The 21,507-nt window shown below is 42.3% G+C and overlaps 1 protein-coding gene across 1 annotated transcript; it reads right to left on the reverse strand.

The window, feature by feature from the left end:
* Positions 1–3,332: 3,332 nt before the first annotated feature.
* On the reverse strand, positions 3,333–20,140 carry ywhag1 (3-monooxygenase/tryptophan 5-monooxygenase activation protein, gamma polypeptide 1). The gene is made up of 2 exons (XM_037748791.1): positions 19,818–20,140; positions 3,333–5,485 (listed from the first exon to the last, which is right to left on the reverse strand). Exons 1-2 carry the CDS (start codon positions 19,902–19,904, stop codon positions 4,829–4,831), a joined length of 744 nt encoding a protein of 247 aa, XP_037604719.1. The 5' UTR covers positions 19,905–20,140; the 3' UTR covers positions 3,333–4,828.
* Between the last annotated feature and the right edge of the window lie 1,367 nt (positions 20,141–21,507).

Here is a 21,507-nt window from a genome sequence, read left to right on the forward strand (position 1 = left end):
CATCAGTCTGTTCACCTGTCTGTCTCTCTGCAGCTGCAGGAGGGCGGAGTTCCGGTGACCCTCAGCCCTCAGTGAACAGGACAAACCAGTTAACAACAAAGTAATGAAATGAAGGATGACATGATGGGGTACGGTCATGGTTATCAGTAATGTGTCTCTACACCGTTAAAAAAGTTCGTATTTACCTTAATAACCACTGTAGTTAAAGTAACCTGGCGATAAGCTCAGTGACTCCAATCAGACACACCTGAGATGTTACCTGGCTCTGGCTAGAAGCTAACATGCTAAAGTGGACCCTTCAGAGGTGACTTCTTCGTCCAGTCAGGAACTTGTACCTTCAGTGAGGTGTCTGAGGCTGAGCTGACTGGTTACAGTGGGATATAAAGGCTCAGTGGACTGGTTATACTGGGATATAAAGGCTCAGTGGACTGGTTATACTGGGATATGGAGGCTCAGTGGACTGGTTATACTGGGATATGGAGGCTCCAGACCAGGTTAGTACAACAACACACTCTGAACTCTCTCCAGATGACGACGTCACCTACCACTACGTTGCCTAGCAACGCAGCATCATGTGTAAAACCTGTGCAGTCTCTCTTTTTGCTATAATGTGAGTTTGTGACCCTTAATATTTCTCACCTGTCGTGGTGCAACAAGCATTTACTGTCCTTTTTATTTATTGTTGGATAGTTTAGTCTCTTCTCTGGTTATTCTTCCTGTGAGGCTAATAAACACAGAGATAGCATCAGTTGTATGAACAGGCTGCAAAGTGCCATAAATGGAATGAATTGATGGTTTGGACATATGGCTCATTGCTGATGTTGTTGTTGTTGCTGATGTTGTTCCTCTCGTTGACATTTAATGTGTTCTTTAATTTAACAGCAGCATCATAAATCACACTCTTTCCACCTCTGCTAATTACAGTCTACAGCAGAAAGAGCTGCTGCTGCTATTTGTGACACAAATTAGACCATAACACCTTGTTATGTTCCTCATGAAACAGCAATTGTGTTTAAGTGAAGATAGAAAATGAAAGAGTCTGTTTTCTCTGTGTAGAATGAGTGCAAGAGAAATCAGAAATCAAATGAGATGTATTCCATATTTCAGGGATATTAATGAACCAACACTATTTTGCATGTGGTTAATCTACCTTTTACATCCGACTTGCACGTTACATTAATGCACAGTGTTTGTATTATTACTCCCACATTGCACATATTATTTACATCTTGTACATTCCTTTCTCTTCATTTCAAACATCGTACAGCTCTTTTTCACTTTAAAATATGTATTTATTTTTATTTATATATGTGTTTTCTCTTACTTTGTATATTATTGACTGTATGCACCAGAGCACCGAGGCAAATTTTCTGGTATGTGAATACCTACATGGCAACAAACCGGTTTCTGATTCTGATTTATTCTTGGCGATCTTCACGTTTTGTGATGAATTATTAAGAATTTCCATCATATGATTTTTACATGCTTTCATTTGTGCATCAGTTGTAAAGCCGTTGCATGTTCATTGTGGAGGTATTGTACTCCTCAATTGTTAATCTTGACTCCAGACAAGCAGTGAGCAACTTGGAAGATATCATGATTCCTATTTTTGTACTGTATTTTGCAATACCTCTTTCCGATGTCTTTTGAGGTGACAATTCTTAGTGTCTTTTGAAATGCAGTATTTTTTCTATTTATAACACTTCAACCATGTCTAGTCATATCATTTGTCTGTTCATACACTTTTCTTCCCAGTGATCTTCCAGACAGTTGTTGTCTGCTGTTTAAAGAGTAATTAGTCAGAGCTGAGTGAGTCTAATGCACCTGTCCACGTGGGGCTGATGAACTACAAATGCGTCCTTACAGTGTTGGAAGGTCAGTCCAACATGTATCTGCTGTTACTTTTAGGACAGCATTAGCTAAATGGTGCATTTGGAACCAAGCTGACCACCAACAGTGATGGAAACTAAGTACAATTGCTCAAGTACTGCATATAAGTAAATTTTTTTGTGGTTTAAACATTTTTCAGATCAGACTTGGTCAGGTCACTTAGTCATGAAAAGCTATGCTGGGATTTAAAAGAGGTCGGCAAACTGCAAGTGCTAATAAGAATAATAAAGTTGTAAGTTGTCCCACAACAAAACTAACAGGAGCGTGATGATGTCACACAAGCCCAGTTCTGTGCACGCCCTCACAGTCCCATGATATCAGGAGAAATGAGTAACAATACCTGTGATGGACCTTTGAACTACCAAATATAAAATTAGCTCCACCTTAACCAGCCATTAATGTCATATATTGATACAGAAGCCCTTTATTATCTTGTCGCACTAGATGATAATTTGTGAGCATAACTTAAAATCTTTTGCACACAAGAACCGGTTCACCTTGCCGTGAGACGGCTATACAGTCGATGTTTTTCGATGGGGAACTGAAGCTGTTAACTATGCTCTAGCCAAAGCAACCAGACTCCACTGAAAAAAACAGTAATTTTGCCTGACAGAACACAGGAGTTGCTGATCTACCCCCCCGTGTTCTGCGAGGTAAAATTACAGTTTTGTTCAATGGAATCCGGTGGCTTTGGCGAAAGCATAGATGAATACAATTGCTTCAGTTCCCCGTCGGAAAGGGCTGTCTGACGGCGAGGTAAACCAGCAAAAATATTCTAAATATAGCGTACACTTAAACTGATATAAATTTTTTTAGGTGAGACTTTCTTTTAGGTGTCTAAAATACGTTTTGCTGCCGGCCCCATCCACAGCAGTACATTGCTTTGCTCCCGTGTCGGTTCTCCTGTCTGCTTCTCCAAACTGGGGGCGTGCCGACCGTCATCTACTGTAGGTAATACACTGACTATATTTAAGTACCTCATACAATCCCACTTCAAAACACCTGAACTATCCCTTTAACGTACATTTTACTGTACATACCACTTCTGTACTCCTACTCAAGTAGAATTTTGAATGCAGGAGTATTTTTACATTGTGGTTCTGCTAAAGGATCGGAGTACTTGCTAGTGGGCGTGTCTCCCACTCAGTTGAATTAATGATATAGCACCTTATAGATTAGTACATTGCTGCTGAAAATGTTTCCCTCATGGTCCAAGAGACTGTATTTCACTTTACTTTAGTTGTGTTTGTTGTACACCAAATGTAAAGAATTTAATTTTGCACGTTGCTGTTTTATTTATTTAATTATCATTGTTTGCGTTACTGTGACGTAAAGCTATGAGATTCTGCAAAACTCCCGTTGTGTCCACTGTTAACAAGCCAATATGATCTCTTCATCTTTTTTTTGTCACCCATACCAAGAACTGCATGTGACCATAGCGATGTCCGTAACAGATCAATTTATTGTTAACAATCACTGTTTTGGTATAGCGTACTTCAGCAAATGGAGTAAAGAAAACACAGATTAAAATAAGGTCTAGCTAACAATCGCAATAAAAAGAAATAAATAGAAAATAAAATCCGATTAAGGTCTAGTAATTTCCATGTTCATATGAATACATAACATCTACAGTATAAGTTAATAAATTGAAGCTACTGTATAAATACATCACCAGCATGCACAATATTGTATTATGGAGAATATTGGAGCAGTTATCATCTTACACTGAAGAAACAGTATAATAGGCAAGTGCATTTCTTGACCGAGAAGAAACCGAAGACAAAGTAAATCCACAAACCTCAAATCTGCTTTTAGAGCTTCCACTTAACATTTGCATGTGCTCTGTCCACAAATTATACTGAGTTCACTAATCAAGTCTGTGGGTCCAGGTGTCGTTTCCTACTGGTTGTTATGAAGATAGCAGAACTAGAGAATAAGGGTGGACATGATCGTGTTAAATCACTTTTTTTTTCGTCTAATTTCCATTAATTTTATTTCGCTATCTGGATTTCTGTGAATCAAATCGTTTCCCTACAAGGAGCCAATAGGAGTTGTTATAGTAACGACAATACTGACAATAAGAATTAGGTGTCCAAAAACAGTTAATTTATTTAATAAAGCACATCAGCACATGAGAGGGACAAGCTGCACTAAGTTTACTTTATGAATTTGTATTTTTAGTTACAGTACGACTGTGTGACTGAGCTGGACACATAACCTGACACAAAGCAAACAAAAACATTATTTTTTTTAATGTTATCCTCAATAACAGAGACGACCTGCTTTTCACTCGACGATCATAGTGTGGTGCAACTAAAAGATGTTTTTGAAGTTACACAATGAAGTTCGACACCCCCCTTAAAAAGCCACGTCTTCATCTCAGTAACCACTCGCTCTGATCCCTCGTCTTTCTCTCCCGCTAAGCAAGGCCGTGACATTCAAGGTTACTCTTAAATTTTTCTGGTTGCTCAAGCATCGAAACTTCTGAATGCTCCTCCCCTCACCAAATACAATAAGACAGCTCAGCTTCGTTTGCGCGATAAGACCAGTCTCTGCCAGTGTGAAGGTATCGCTACCCAATAGTCACACTGCGATGAACGACATACCTCTTGCTTCTAAAGTGGTATTTTGGCAAAATGCTGCAGAGGCTACCAAGGAGGGGGTTTCATTCTTTTATTTTTTTATTTTTTTAATCGTAGGTTATTTCTCAAACTAAAATTCCCTCCGTCAACTTTTTTTTTTTTCACTTTTAATTTGTTGAAAAATAAAGAACAGCAGCCACGTTAGTACAATCGGCTAAATTGGCAGCCGATGTTCCACCGCCTTCCCCCCTCCCCTCCCTTTTTTTTAAATTCTAAGAACTTTTTAACTAGTATTATTATTTTGTCATCATTTGTGAGCGCGCGTGTTGTTTTGGCAGAATGAGGTTTTGGACTCTTTAGTTGTTGCCCTCGCCTCCCTCGTCGTCCTGCTGGTCGCTCGTCCACAGCGTCAAGTTGTCTCGTAGCAGCTGCATGATCAGAGTGGAGTCTTTGTAGGAGTCTTCGTTCAGGGTGTCCAGCTCGGCGATGGCGTCGTCGAAGGCGGTCTTGGCCAGGTGGCACGCCTGCTCCGGGGCGTTCTGGATCTCGTAGTAGAAGACGGAGTAGTTGAGAGCCAGGCCCAGGCGGATGGGGTGGGTGGGCTGCATGTGCTCCTTGCTGATCTCGTGGGCTTCGCTGTAGGACTTCTCGGAGGACTCCACCACCGCGGCTCTCTTCTCCCCCGTGGCCACCTCGGCCAGGTAGCGGTAGTAGTCGCCCTTCATCTTCAGGTAGAACACTTTGCTCTCGTGCTGCGTCTCGTTGCAGTTCTTGATCAGGAAGTTGTCGAGGAGGTTGAGCACGTCCTGGCAGACGGCCTCCAGCTCCTTCTCGATCTTTTCCCGGTAGGCTCGCACCATTTCGATCTTCTTCTCGTTGCCGTCGGCCGACGTCTTCTGCTCGATGCTGGAGATGACGCGCCAGGATGAACGCCTCGCCCCGACCACATTCTTATAGGCCACAGAGAGCAGGTTCCTCTCCTCATTGGATAGTGCTTCGTTCAGCTCTGTGACCTGAAGAAACCAGATAGAAAGAAAGAAAAATATGCATTCGTTAGCATGTCTTTTTGTTATCTCAATTGTCTTATTTATGTAAAATATGTGAAGACAATGGAACAGTTTTAATCTGTAACATGCTACAAAGTAGAGTTGGGTTTATTTCCGGTGTTGTCGGTCCGGTCAACGACCTTACACCGGTTTGATTTTATGCAAACTGGCTGAATCGGCATTTGTCATTATGAAACGTTCTCGCAAATTAAAATGTAGCCTACATCAGCAACCTGTGCCGATGCTGTCACTGTGCTAAATTCAGCTTGTATTTTTTTATTTTTAGTTTGTTTGTAAACGGACTAACAGAGTCACTAGTGTCTTAAAGGCTGTGCACAATTTACTGTCGAGGCGAGACCAGCAACATGAAGGAGATCAAATTTCAGTAGAAGTGGGAAGGGGCTCGCAGAGCACATTGTGTTCATGTGTTTTTGGAGTGACAAGACGAGACGGGTTTCTGCCAGCCAGTGTAACGCGCAACGTTAGCGAGTGTGTGGTCAAGATAGAAAGAGCATGTGTCACGGACTGACAGTGAGTATGAAGTTATCAGTAACGTTGTAGCTGTTAACGTAGCAGTGCAGCGTGTTTACAGTTCAGGCTATCGGTGAATAAACAACCCCTCAAGACCCAAGCCAAGTTCCTGTGTCTTGCTTGCCACCTGCTGATTAAAGTGAAGGCGGTTAGCCCTGAAGCTAGCGGCAACAACGGCCCAGGCTATCTTAAGGTGGGCTGACATTTAAGGTGGACCAGCTATTCTCATTTTAGGTTTGGTGGAGCAGCTGCTGAGTCAAGCGTGACACCTAGTGGTAAAATTCAGTATACCGGTCCGGTCTGGTGTTTGGCTTAAATATCAAACCAGTTTGAAATTTTTAACACCGGTCCAACCCTCCTACAAAGTATGACTAAGACTATCAAATATGACATGAAAAAAACGATTTAATGCTCTGTGCACATGTCAAACTACAGCAATCACAATCTGTTGAACAACATAAGCAAATAAATACTACAAGCTACAATTCTTAAAACTGTCACAGATGCCTCCAGACAAACTGTACAACACCCAAGTCAACAGTCACTGCAGGAAAACCACACCTCCAGCTCACTGACATCATCCTCTGAGCTGACTCCTGATTGGCTGTCCGCAGCTCTGAAAGCTGGTTTTGTTTTGTTTTGACAGGCCTGTGTCTGGCTGGAGGATTTAATCCTTTATACCCCACTGGGACTGTGCAGCAGAGGCATCTTTACAGACCTTTTCTGAGTATAAAGCCTGTTGTTACTTTCTTTTTCAGTACAGATTTCAGTTGCATGAGTGTAGCAAAGCAGGGGGCCCCGGCCGATCACGCGGAACAGCTCTTCACAATCCCTTTACTGAACGCTATATCAGTTAACATAAAACTACATTCTAAAGGCCTCTGCACACCAAATCAAAGTATTGAACACATTTTGACCTGATGTTGGCGTTGGATAAAAAGTTAAGGGATCACCAAAGTTATTACAATTCATCCTGAGGTGAACATGAACATCTGGAACAAATGTGATGACAATCCATCCAATTTTTGTAGAGACATTTCACTCAAAACCACAAATGTCATCCTCATGGTGGCACTAAAGCCAGAAAGTCATTAGGATGCATCATCTGGGAACCAGGAATGTTGACAATGAAAATTGTGTGCCCATCCGTTTAGTAGATATTGAAATACTTCACAGGATAAATGAAAAATATGACCTAATGGTGGTGCTAGATAAAAAGTCAGGGGATCACCCAAGTTATCAGGATTCATCCTCTGAGGAGCATGAATGTCTATACAAAATTTCATAGCAATCCGTCCAATAGATATTTCTGTCTGGACCAATCAACAGACTGAGAGTACCATCCATAGAGCCATGGTAGCATGGCTGACAATAATATGATTTTTCTTATTCTGTTGTTACATTTCAGGTAAATCTGCTTCCTGTATTTGTGTATCATTTCATGTGTCTTCTCCTGACCATCCTGGTGGGGTCGCACTCCACTGCCACAGTGTTAGAGAGGCACTAACGGGTCACTTTCGGAACTTTTTAATCACATTGTAAGACAAATATTCCCCGGAAGTCGTGCCGCATGACAGTGAATATGCAGCATCCTCAACACATGGCAGAGCCTCAGTGTGTTGCCCACGGACAGGAAAGTTTAAACCTGTGACCTTTTGAGGTGCACCACAGTCACGATGAGCTAACAGCTGTGTCACTCAGCTTTGGTTAGACTCCAATAACACACAGTAGCTGCTAATCCCTGTTCCAGTTGTTACTACAGTCTCTATTGATATAAACCTGTGACTAATGTCTTCATGTGATGAACTCATTCTCAGCATACACAAGTCCTTTTATACATCTACACCCATCTCTCACGTAGCAATCAAAGCGATGGTTCACTTCAACAGACCTGACCATCTTTTAATGAGAGTATTGTAAAAGGGAGGGAGTGGAGGCCAAAGAGCAATCAGTGATGCAATCTCCTGTTTCCATGGCGACTGCAAAATCTGCTCCTTTGTTTGCGAGAGCCATGCTATCTCTGCTGGAGATGCTGGCCACAAGCTGCTAATGGCGAGGATGCTGACATGGCTGATGGTATGGAGAATGCTGCAGCACTGTGGGTGGGGGAGAAGTGCAAACAAGCCATTTCATATCTCACACCTTTCAGCCAACTCTAACGCTGGCGGTCAGCCATAGCAATGTCATTTCCACGGCTCGGTGCAGGACACAAATGATTCAAAAGCCGGCACATGAAACATGGGAGGACTCCAAAAACCACAAGCAACCTTCTCACTTCAATCATGCTTCGACCTTCCTAGAAGCATGCAAGGCCCGAGGATGGTGATGTTAGTCGGTTGGTCAAATGTATAGAGCACATTCATGCTGCCCAGAGGATGAGCCATTTCCATTTTGAACAGTCCATGAGCTTTCCTCACCTCCATCAGGTCAAATTTTCAACTCTGTAGCTTAAAATATGAAAAACAGTTTTGTACAGACATTCATTGTCCCCAGATGTTGAATCCTATTGAGCTTGGTGATTCCTTGACTTATCCTTTTTCGCCACCATGAGGTTGATATTTGTGAAATATATTGCAATCTACTGGATGGATTGCCCTAAGATTTGGTACAGATATTTCAGGGTAAGTTCTAATAATTTTGGTGATAACTATTTGGTAAAAATGGGGTGGCAGTAGCTCAGTCCGTGGGGACTTGGCTTGAGAACTGAAGGGTCGGCGGTTCAAGTCCCCGTACGGACCAAGTCCCCGTACGGACCAAGTATGGAGTGCGGACTGGTAGCTGGAGAGGTGCCAGTTCGCCTCTGGGCGAGAGCAAGGCACCGAACCCCCAAAAAACTGCTCCAGGGACGCCATACTATGGCAGACCCTGTGCTGTGACGCTTCCAAAAATGCATGTGTGAGTGGTATCTAGGAGGGATTTGCGAAAAGATACATTACAACTGCCTTATGGATGTGATTATGCCTTGTGTTGACTGACAAATAAAGCTTCTTTTTTTTCTTTAAATTGGTTAATTTGATACAGGCATTCGTGGTCTCCACAAATAACTTTGGTGATCCCTTAACTTTTCCGCTGGAACCTCCATGAGGTTGACATGTTTGGCTTTGAGGGAAATATCTTGACAACTATGGAATGGATTGCTGTGAAATTAACTATAATATAACTATGTTTGAGATCCCAAGAACGGAAATTCTCAACCTCACAGAGCTACTAGCTTGGCTTTAAACTCTCTTGTTATGGTCACCAGAGGATGAACCCTACTGATTCTGGGATTAATCTGAAGCTAATACTGTGCCAAAGGTTGTATATCGAGGACGGAACCTGCCAAAATCAGAAACTGATAAATTAATGACTCGATAAATGAATAAATATGCCATCAAATGTATCAAAAATAATATTGAAAATAAATGTGGGCATTAATTAATTGATCAAATGTGACATAAATTGATATTTCTGTTTTAATTTGCTTCTTTATTTATTTACCTTTGTATTAATTCACCTATCTATTTATCGAGTCATTTATTTATTTATTCATTCATTTTTGATTTTGGCAGGTTCCGTCCTCCATAGTTGTAGGCTACATGTCTCACCACCAACATCCACGACAACTTGTTCTGTAGCGTCGTCCCAACAACCATCCATCATGCTTTTTGTTCCTTACTTTGCATTGGAATGAACAGTGCAGCTTCTAGAGAGCCACTAGCAGTACTGTTGACTTTTGTGCTTGTTCACTAAGGAGTGTTTCTACACAAGACGTTGTAAAAATTTACAACACACATAAATAACTTGACCTCTGTCCTGGAAGAGTAGAAGACAGGCAAACGATAAATGACATCCATTGCATAATGATCCCACTCACAAACACAGGAGAAAGTCGCCCTGCCCCCCCCATTAGTCATTGCTGAAGCACAGCCTCCACTCTATACTGCTCTATGCCATAGCCCATTAAATTACAACTAGTGTAAATGAGTATCTGACCTAAAGCAAATGCAACCAGCAGAGTAGGTCAGTGCCGGAGCAACGGAGAGGTCAGAAAAACAAGGCCTAAACAACACGTCTGTAAAAACATGGATGCCTTTGTTTCAGGAGGCTGCGGGGTGAGCAGAAAGCCCTGACGGAAGCGGTGGTGTGGGGATGACAATGGAGCTCTGTCTACCCATAAAGCTCATCAATCGCGCCTGCTCTCTCGTGACTCATCCTTGCACAAGGCAGTCAAACTTCCAAACAACCGAGTGTTAATACAAACAAAAGCCAGGCAGGACAATCAATAACTTCCTCTTTGACAGCTCTCTGCATGCCCATTAATATCCACAGGAGAGACCCTGTAAGAGCTGCAGGGCTGGAAGAGTAAGAGGATATGTTGGGCCTTAAGTAGAGGTTGGGTTAGACCTCAAAGCTCGCCGCCTTACATTGCCATTTAATGGATTACAATTCACATAATGAAGGCTTGCCACAGTCCTAAAGCTCCCCATTTTTCTTCCCGTTCCACGCTTTCCTTCTGTCTATTGCTCATTTTGTCTCACTCTCTGGGCTCTCCTAACCTGATGTGACAACCCCCCCCAGCAGACCCTCTTTCAGGCAGCAGAGCACAAAGGCGCCGTGGACTACCTGACGTCACTGGCGGTGTGAATAGGGCTGGAGCCTTGATGCTAAGGAAAGGGGGATGCAAGGCGGTGTATGTCTGTCTTAGTAACGGTGGTGGAGAGGAAGCTTCAAGTAGCGCTTTGTTGCTACGCTACCACGTATGACGGTAGTTTTCCTGTTATTACAGCTGATGTGCGTATCCAATAATAAGACAGATGAAGGGTTGATCACTCTAAAGGCATGAGGAAGATGTGCAGACTAGGGATGTCACCATACTAGAAATGTAGTAGTCGATACCAATACTAGTGAAGTTCCATGATTTTCGATACCACGGTAAAAAACAAAAGTCAAACAATAGATCCCATGTACTTCAACATCCACTCCTTTATTACCATTAGCATGCTGTTTTTTGTTAGGAAGCTCAACAGGTCATAATTCCCTCTCTATTATCTATTTCATATTGCAGTGAAAACATCTACTTCAAAAAACTTGATTTATTCAAGTTTCTCGCCAAAAACTACATTTTCTTTTCATAAAAAACAACAAATTTTGGCATCTATTTGTTACCGAAGTGTTGGTTCTTGTGCCTAATGCAGACCTAATTAGGTTAGGTTACTGGACTGGTCAAACACAAGTTAATGCAAGCCTCTGTTAGTACTAGTTCTCTGCTGTCATTAGAAAAGACTTAGAAACAGCCAATACACAATGTGACCAAAAGTGAAAGTAAAAATTAGCCCTATAACAGTACATGCTGGTACATGTGTCAAATATGACTGTGACTAAGTAACTAACGGCTTATTGGGGGGAAAAAAGGGTGTACAGTGCAGCTAGTCATGTTCAGCCCACATTTTTTCCTGCTTAGCTGCTTGTTGTGAAAGGCAGATGTGTTCTGCATCAGAGGTCAGATAAGGGTCATAATAGCGCCTCCCAATTCACTTTTATGACAGCACAAAAATGGCTAGTGGTTACCTTTACAGTTACTACTAAGTCACATTAGGTGATTAAAAACGTCCCGATCATGGTTCGGAGAAACTGCAGACCCTTCACGTATTGACAAGTAGCATTACGAACAATAACCGTTCGGAGATTATTGTGTAATTGCATTACTAATAGTTGGTCATAGACTGTCTCAGGGACACAGGCTGATGTTTCACACTTGTGTTTTTAGGGTTAGTCCATCTCCTAGCTATCGCCATCTCCTTTTCCTACTTTCCAGGTCTGTAATAATTCTGTAAACTCATTCAGGGGCATGAAATCCCAAACAAATAACCCTCATCATGGTGCCAAAGCAATAAAGCAACAACTTTAACCATTCCTCTACTGTACAAACATGAAATGTGGTGTCAAGGCACGATAAACACAAGAACATAGCCAGAATTTAAATAAGGGAGAAATAAAAAAAAAATAAAAAAAAGTGAGCTGGAAAGGTCCACAGATCTGGTCTTAAGACGGTAGAACGGCGTCCTTGTTTGACCCAGAGTCCTTCCTGACCATGCCAGCTTTACCTAGAAAGCAGAGTGCTCCAGGAATGAGTCCTAAAACCCGGAAATGAGTAAGCATTTTTGCACTTTCGGTTCCCTCGTCTGGAAATCAATGGGTTTTCTGAATGGCTTTTTAGTTAGATGCCTGAAATAAGGTCTGTGGTTAACACAAGCTTAAGAGATTTTAACGTTTTGTTCTACAACATAAAATACATCCGTAAATATTCCACTTGTGAATTTTGAAGTTTTTATATGTCTTAAAAAAGGCGGTTGTTAACAAGTGGCTAAATGAGACTACTAAACGTCATCACGCCGACTCGTCCGCCTTTACAGCCTCGTTGTGTATACTCACACTCATGCGACAACGTTAACCACGTCTTTAAAACTATTTAAAACAGCGATCAAAACATAATTAAGAATGTATGGGAACGTAATTTTGTAGGAGACAGGGTTGGATATTGAATCTGTTAGACACAACACCTGACAGAAATATGAATATCCTAAAAGCTGTCATCAGTCTGCACAAGTTTTCACTCTGTGAAGATGTTTTTAGTACATGAATACTCCCTACTTATTCTTTTTTTAGCCGTCCTTCCTTTCCTTTGAAATATATTACAACTGCACGTCAGGGTAGATGTGTCAATGTGATGCCTCATAACGCCGCTAGCTTTATGTCCCTGCACTCGTTGACAGTGACTAAGCAAAAGGAAAAGTAAAGTAGACATCATAGCGGCTGAATAATGCCACAAGAAAATAAAGTACTGTTGTGGGGAATATCACTCAATTCAGCTCTAAGTAAGATTTTGTGAAATGAACCTGATTATAGTGTGTGTAGGGGGGTGAGGTGGGCGTTTCTCATAGTGCCTGTATGACTCACCACTGAGTCAACACTCATTTCAGGACATCCTGAAATGTCCTCAGATGACATTTGGATTGGACTGAGGTTAAGGAGTGTGTTCATACTTCAGAAAAGAAGAAATAGATGTTTGAATGCTTCCTATGCCTCCTGGACAAAAACTCAAAAATGAGGATGAACTAGAAAAATAGGCATTTTCTGGGGCTATAACCCATTTCTTAGTAATCAGTATCTAAAATGAAGCTCATCATTTGTGTCAAATTAAAAAAAAAACTCACTCTTCCATTCACATCATGGGCACATTTTGAGCCCATAAATCTTGTTCGACGTTGGATGATATCTCCCACAAGATGCACCATCCCACTCACACCCACGCCTATGGAGGTTCTGATCACTCCCGCACGAAACACTGTTTTCTAATGAAAATGTGTCTGCCGGCAAAAATAAGATGCCTGTAGCCCATCGAGTTTGCTTTAAGCAGTGGGAATTAACAAATGGATAAAAAATAATTTGGAGCAAGTTTCTCTTCCAACTTATGTTGTTTCCCATAGCAACAGACAAATCAGATGCTGGAGTGTCAGACTGAGAGACAGTAGCAGTGATGGTGTTAAGTCAAGTGTAACTGTCTGCGTGAGAAACTGAAATGTCACTTGGTTTATTTCAGTATTTGGTGGCACACAGTTACTGCATTTACAGTATTTGGATAGGTAGACCTGCAGGGTCACTCCCTACTGGTACAGATACAGAGCATATGGACTACACTCATAGACTTATATAAGAAGTGGACGTAGTCACGGTTCAAATCACCCATTGGTTTGTGGACTGCCGTTTTGAAGCTTCAAGTTCGGCATTTTGGGCGTCACCATCTTGGTTTTTGGCCGTCAACATCTTGGTTTTATGGACCCAGAAGTGACACGAGAGGGGGGAGCTAAGTACAACTGAATGCTGAATAAGACATTTTCAAGCAACCAAAAGGTTATAATTAACTTTGGTGAACTGAAAACACACCGTGAAAGGGTTAAAGTTGTAAGACGAAAACATGGACAACGCCGTGGTAGCGACCTGTCAATCATAAGGTAGCCACGCCCTAAAGCATTCAATGCCTTATGGTCTATCTGACTCTAAATGGGACCATCATTTACTAAATGAACATCATGCTGTATTGAAGAAGACTTGAAACTAGCGATTGAGACCATAAACTCATGTTTACAATGTTTACTGAGGTAATAAATCAAGTGAGAAGTAGGCTCATTTTCTCATACACTTCTTTACAGTCTGACTTATTTTTGCAACCAGAGGAGTCGCCCCCTGCTGGCTGTTAGAAAGAATGCAAGTTTAATGCACTTCCGCATCGGCTTCAATTTTCAGAACCAAGGTAGCCCACTGCCTACACTGTATCTGTGATTATTACGTGTGGGTAACCCAACGCTTTAACAAAGAAATGTCTTAAATAAATAACTAAATAAAAATCTGTCTTTACAGCTCGTTTTAAAATGATTCTACGGAAGGCAGTCTGATAATTAGCTGTTCTATAACACCCTGACATTTACAGACTTTTGTGTCGACCATTTCATTTTATCCAATGCAGAAAACACTATTTAGTCAATACATATTAAACACGCATTCAGTGTATGGAGCAGCGGCAGGCAGCACAATGCATCTGTTAATGCATCGACCTCCATGAGAGAATAATGCATTCAGTTCATTAAGTGTGATGGAAGCCCTGGCTCTCTGTGCCATGCACTTCCTAATACGCTCTGCAATAGGATGTGTGTGTTTGTGTGAGCGTCAAAGCTAATTCAGAATAATTCAGCACATCATACTGGCTGGTCACTTGGTTAAATCAGTCCTACACAAGCTCAGAAATGTTAGCACGTATATGAAAGTAAGCTGCAACAAACTACTAGACCCTGATTTCACAAAATTACAGCTGCAACGATTAGTCGACTAATTGATTAGCTGATGGACAGAAAAATAATTGCCAACTATTTTGATAATTGATTAATTGTTAAAGTAATTTTTTTCATGCAAAAATGGCAGAAAATTATGTTTTCAGCCTCTCAAATATGGAGATTTCCTGCTTTTCTCTGTCATATTAAACTGAATATCTTTGGGTTTTAGACAAAACAAGACATTTAAAGACATCACCTTGGATTTTGAGAAACTGGGATGGCCATTTTTCACTATTTGCTGACGATTGAATCGATTAATCTAGAAAATAATCAGCAGATTAATCGATAGTGAAAATAATTGTTAGATGCAGCCCTAGAGAATAAATATATAGTATATCCTATGCTGTTGCTATGGGACCCTGGATGTCAGATGCTGGGATCTGTTTCACCCCTTTCAGACCAACACAGCGAAATGGGTCAAACCCAATAGTGCGGTTGATCTGGACCAATACGCATCATCCAAAGTGGTTTCTTGACCCTCATCCCAACCAGGATGCAACTTGAGTTGGACACTGCCCACTTTTCATGAACAGAATGGGGACTTAAGCTAATGATACTTTTATTTATGACCTGGCTAGTTTAATAAAGCTAAAGAGAGAGAGAGACAGAGAGAAAATGAACTGAAACTTAACTCCCATTGTGTAGTTACTTTACGTAATCTAATTCTGTGTAACTATGTAACTCGGCGGTGTAGCAGTCATTTGTATTGAGCTACAGTTGCAGACTGAAGTCTCTGTGAACGGTGACGCTCAGTGATTAACTTGTGAAAACGGTCTCAATTGAATCAGGTCAAACCCGGGTTGAACACGCGTTCAATAAAGCACGTCATACTCTGGTTTGTATGAAAGGAAGAGAAGCCTTGCGTGGCCTGCAAACTGGCAGCGTTTGATTTTGCTGCTTCAAAAGCTTGAAAGAATAACTTGACGTTTTAGAGATTTCTTTGGGTTTTCTTTTCCTTGTGGGAATCAAAGGTGCTCTGTATGATAGCCAGAGCATTAATAGAGCGCTACAGGAATGAGTCCTAGAACTCCGAAGTGAGTTAGCATTTTAGCACTTCCTGTTCCCTCGTCTGGAAGTCAATGGGTTTTTAGTTAGATGCCTGAAATAAGGTCTGTGGTTAACACAAGCTAAAGAGATTTTAACGTTTTGTTCTACGACATAAAATACATCAGTAAATATCCCACTCGTGAATGTTGGAGTTTTTACGTGTCTTAAAAAAGGCAGTTTCTAACAAGTTGCTAAATATGACTACTAAACGTCATCACGCCAACGAAGACAACAAAGAATGTCTACCTGAGCAGAGAATGACTCTCTCCCTCTGCGTGTGTTGTAATCCGAGCTTCTCTATGCTTTGTTGACATAGCCGGGCCGGCCGTGCATGCCTTTTAGTGCATGTGAGTGTGCTCCACTGGCTAGCTCACGGCTGCCACTCCGCACTACGCTCTAACGGAGGTTACAGCTGATAACGCCGTCGTGGAAGCGTAGCCCCCACCCTCCGGTTCCCCCTCAGGTTAACACTGTTAGCTCTGTCAGCACTGTTGCCGTTGTTTGCACTGTTGGCACCGTTAGCCGCTGCCATGTTGAGAGCAATGCAGAGGCAATAGAAATGCTCCCAATCTCGCATTTAGCACTTTTAAGGTTCAAGGTTTCCCCCCCAAAATGACATGCTGGGTTTCTTCATCATTCAAACAAAGAAGAAGCCGTGCTAATCGCAGGGTAAACTTATTCTAAATATAACGGTGTCCTCTTAGAAGCTCTTATGATCATTATTTTTAAAATATAAATTTAGCAGAATGACAATTTGACTTGCGTGGGTACATTTCTATACCCTCTTCTTCCATCAGTATGATCCTGTTTCTGGTTAGTATGATCTCCTTAAGAGAATAAAATGCATACAGTTTGAAGAGAATGATCTACACCATGCAAACACACTGGCACGGTCTTTTTAAGAGATACTGGTGAAAAACGCATAACATTTTGAACACTAAATGCATTTCTTACATTAAAACTGGTGTATGGATTTCGGTTTATTCCTTTAGTTCAGCCTTTAAGAATGCATCGTTACTATATCAAAGGGCTGAGGCACCGTACCCATGTGGATAGTATGATGTAATAGTTTCATTAGATATGCATACTGTAATACTGAGATCATTTTACATGAATATTCAGTATTCACAGTCACTCTTGAAAATGACTCCTAAAAAAAACTGTGTCCTCATCAATGGTACTGCAAGTACTTTAACAGAGCAGGCATTTTGTAATATATACAGTATTACTATAAAATGGCACAGTGCAGAGTATGTACTGTACAGTACAGCTTACCATTTTTTGATGAATTTATTTGGCTTTTAACATCATGTTTGAATAATTTATAGCCGGGAACAGTTATTGAACAACTAAAATCCTCATTTTTTAGTTCATGTGGCTTTTTCATGTAGAAGTCCAGGATCCTAATTTAATTTTCTGACTCTTGGTCCAAGGCTAATAGGATCACTAGAGACCCACACATAGCCAACTTAGTGCTTTATAGATTTAAGGAAAATGCACAACAGAATGACATAACAAATATATTTTGTCGGCAACTGGGTCTGCATTACTGATCGGTTAACTGATCACTGAAAAGCAGAATTTAAGGTCGCTCTCGAACATGTGATGTTGCACATAGCTCCTAAAGAAATTTGGAAAGACATTGGAGGCCTGATAATGACTTTTGGGTGTGGCATTTTAGTTTGATGTAAAGAATCAAATGAATTATATAAATGAAGTAAACCTGTCTCTCATTTACAGCTGGTGTGAAATTTGCCTTTTTTGATTTCTAAGCTGGCTCCCAAATAATGAATGCCTGCCCCAGATAATGAGAATGTTTTCCAATGATTTCCCTGAAAGATTACTAAATCATTGGTGCTGTAAAAATATACTTAATGGTGAGGCATGCAGTCCAGATATTCTAATCTTATAAAGGCAGTGGCGAAAACACAAGCGGTTGTTCATTTTGGCTTGGTCTGGTTCCTGAATCTGAAGCGTTAACAGTCCTCTGGAGGACGGGTGCAGTGATGTGTTCTGTAAATCCTGGTTATTTGGTTCAGTTGCCACCGGGGCGGTTGCCATGTCTGCAGTGGCAAGGGATTCCCCTCAAACGATGGGCGAGGCAGCAGACACACCCCGCTGCCCGGTGCTGCAGAGAGACTGGCTGGGTGAGGGGCAGCTCTCGCTCTGACTCGGCATTTAATCGGAAAGGGGTGGATCCGTCCCCTCACCTACCCCCCCCTTTCCTTCCTTCCTTCAGGGCATTACCACTCACTACAGCCTGGTCCTAGAGAGCTGCACACTGAGCGTGGCCTTTTAAACACGCTGACAGCTTACTTGTTGACTCTTGGAGTTGAAGCTGATGTAGGAAAAAGTTCCACTAATCTTGCTTTCTCTGCCTTATACAGGCTTGGGCCCACATGCTGAGGTCTGACCTTGTTAATAAAAGCAAACATTAATTATAGAGGAAAATTATAGAAATATGACACAACAACTTGCATCCAAATCAAAATATATAGTAAAAGCTACTAGAAATCTATAAAAGTCACCACAGACACAATATGAAGTCCTGCACAGATATGATGGCCTGTCTTTTAAATAAAGGAGTGGGCCTTTGTCACACAGCACATCTCTTCAATGTGTCCCTTCCTCTATGATCTTATTGTCCAGACAGCACTGATAACAGAGGGGGATGCAGCCCTCTTTGTGAAGCTCTGATAGCTGCCTATATGAAATGGTGCACTACGGGTGGGCCTGTGCTGCATCTTGGCAGATGCTGCGGCACGCCTCTCTGTGATGGGGAACCTGCTGGAAGAGGTCGAGGACGCAGAGATGCGGCTGCAGCTCCACACACACACAGCATCGATTAACACCAGGCAGACCGTCATGCAAAAAACAAAAAAACGACGCAATATGACATGATATTGCAGACAGAGCTTTCTGGAACAGTCCACCAACACCCACGTCTGTAATAAGCTGGTGGACGCTTCGTAGTGCTTTATTTTGTGCGCTGCTTCTGCGCAAATCGATTGCGATCAACCTTCAGCCAACATTGCTCTTCTCTATGCGCCAAAAAAACGCACTAGGAGGGACTCTGCATGCTAGCTTTCTGCATGTCAAGCTAAATAGAAAAAGAAAAAGTGGTATTTCATACAAAAAAAATTTAATTTCTCATCAAATGTCCCTCTCCTCCTCACCATGGTGCCTCCTATAGCGCGTCCTCTGCTCCAACACTAATGCGCATCTTTTAGACGCGCTCCTTTTCACGCTCTTTCACCACTATAAGCCCACATTTCACCCACACACATGATTAAATAGCATCTCAATACTGTCGTGCTTTATTTCCCACTTTATTCTCATACAAACAGGGCAGCCTGGTGGTTTTTATTTCTAAGGAGCTGGTGAAAGGCACCGCCCCAACATCAAACAGTCCGCATCTCCACCACCATCCACCGCAGCAACACCACCCAGAAAAACCTGCTGATTTACTGCAAATTACTCCTTTATATTTAACCTTATTATATAAAAACTGTTTCATTAATACCTCTAGAATAAGTGGTGATAATGTGAGCATAAGGCTTTACAGGCCTGTTCATAATGATGGTGCCCAAATGTGCCTATAGCAGTTACGCATCCTGCTCACACACGCGTCTTTCTCCTAAACGCGTTCTTTAATCAGAACTTTAATACACCACTTTTGCATTTCTTATTAGCTGAAGTCATAATGTGCCTCCAACACAGAGAGGCACCGTCCTCTTGTCTGCGTATGGCTGTCCTAATGCCTGGTTAGAGCTCTTTTTTTACACATTTCCACACACTTCAATGAATGATTGGTAAAAGAGAAAAGGTCATCCCAGAGGAAACCTACTCACCGACTTCATGGCTGCTGCCATATCATCATACCTCTCCGCCTGCTCGGCCAGCCGGGCTTTCTGCACCAGTTGCTCGCGGTCTACCATTTTAAGATGTAGTGCTGTGTGTGTTGTTTGCTGTCCTGATCTGTGTGTGTGTGTCTTCTGGAGCTAGAGGAATCGTTTAATGTGAATGTCTCTAATGCAGAGTAGAGTAACGGTACCGGTGCTCCTTCTCTCTGCAGCTGCTGCCTGCTGTCTGTCTGTGTGAGCTGTCTGTGTGTCTGTCTGTGTGTGTTTCTGCCGACGGGACACCACCCCTCCCCCCTCTGAACACTTTCCCTTCGGTTGTGTCACCACCCCAAAAAGGCGTGTCTTCACCGGGTGATGTAACGAGCCTGGCAGCCTGGAGAAAATGACAGCACAGCCCTATTGGCCCTACAGTCAGGCAATGGAGGGTTCACTTATCCAGGGGAAAGGAGGTCGTTATTATATAGTGGTGACATATATACATATATATAGAGGCTTATACTGTAGTGGATCGTTCTATCACACTTTACATGTACAGTAGCAACTCACATGCCAAGTCACTTCACTGCCATCCGGGCAAATGCCAGCTGCCTGGGTAGTGTCCAGGGCCGGCTCTAGCCCTTTTGGTGCCCAAGGCGAAATTCTGATTTGGAGCCTCCCCCCCTAGAACTCTAATGGTATATGTCCACAGGGGTGTTTTTTATCGTGAGGGGACGCGACGTTTCCCAACATTGGACGCTTGGTGGGCGTGCCAGTAGGCGGTGACACCATAGATGATTGATAGATGATTGACCAATACTGGGCGGTGACGTTTTCCCGGCTTTATTTCAAGTTTTGGAGGGATAGCGGATCATAGCCCACTGTCATCTGCCATGAACAGAAGAAGGAAACGGATCTTCGCGATTGCCCTGCTTTATTTGCGGTACCAGAGGTACCAACTACGCTGCTGCCGCCGCCGCCGCCGCCGCCAGAGATTCTGGGTCCACCCGATCCTCCAGGCCCGCAAACAGCACGGCGAATTTACTGACCTGCTTCTGACCCACAACATAGAAAACTACACTCCCCTCCTACAACCGCGCAAATACTTCCGGCTGCACCTGATTGGACAAACGCTTTCCCTTGTGGGCTGTCCTCTCCCGGATTTCAAATCAGACCAACATAGAGGCTCGTTTGGAAACTTTCTCTCATTTCACGAAAATATTTCACCTAAATGGGTTTCTGAAAACATTTCAGGCGAGAAATAAGCCATGCAGTTGCTGAATCTGTCTTTATTTTGGATTGACAATGTTTATTTTAAAAGATTCTCGGGAGTTTCGAGAGGCGGATAAGTCGTGTCAGACGCCCGTGATTTGCATAAAGTAGACTAGCCCTCAACTTTATGCAAATGAGGAGCAGTGTCGTGACGCTCCGTTTCTCGAATCGCGATTCCAGAGACAGAGCGTCACGACTGAGCCCCCAGGAAGTGCGCCGATCATCAATCCCGATTTTTGGCGATCCAAAATTAAGACAGATTCAGCAACTGCATGGCTTATTTCTTGCCTCAAATGTTTTCAGAAACACATTTCGGTGAACTATTTTCGTGAAATAAGTTTCCAAACGAGCCGCCATGTTGTTTCCGGTTCCAGACCTTCAAAGCCTGTTTAGCTGATACAGAAAAGACACACCTGTGACCACAGAGCAG

This window comes from Sebastes umbrosus, chromosome 17, assembly GCF_015220745.1.
Source record: "Sebastes umbrosus isolate fSebUmb1 chromosome 17, fSebUmb1.pri, whole genome shotgun sequence".
Classification (NCBI taxonomy): Eukaryota; Metazoa; Chordata; class Actinopteri; order Perciformes; family Sebastidae; genus Sebastes; species Sebastes umbrosus.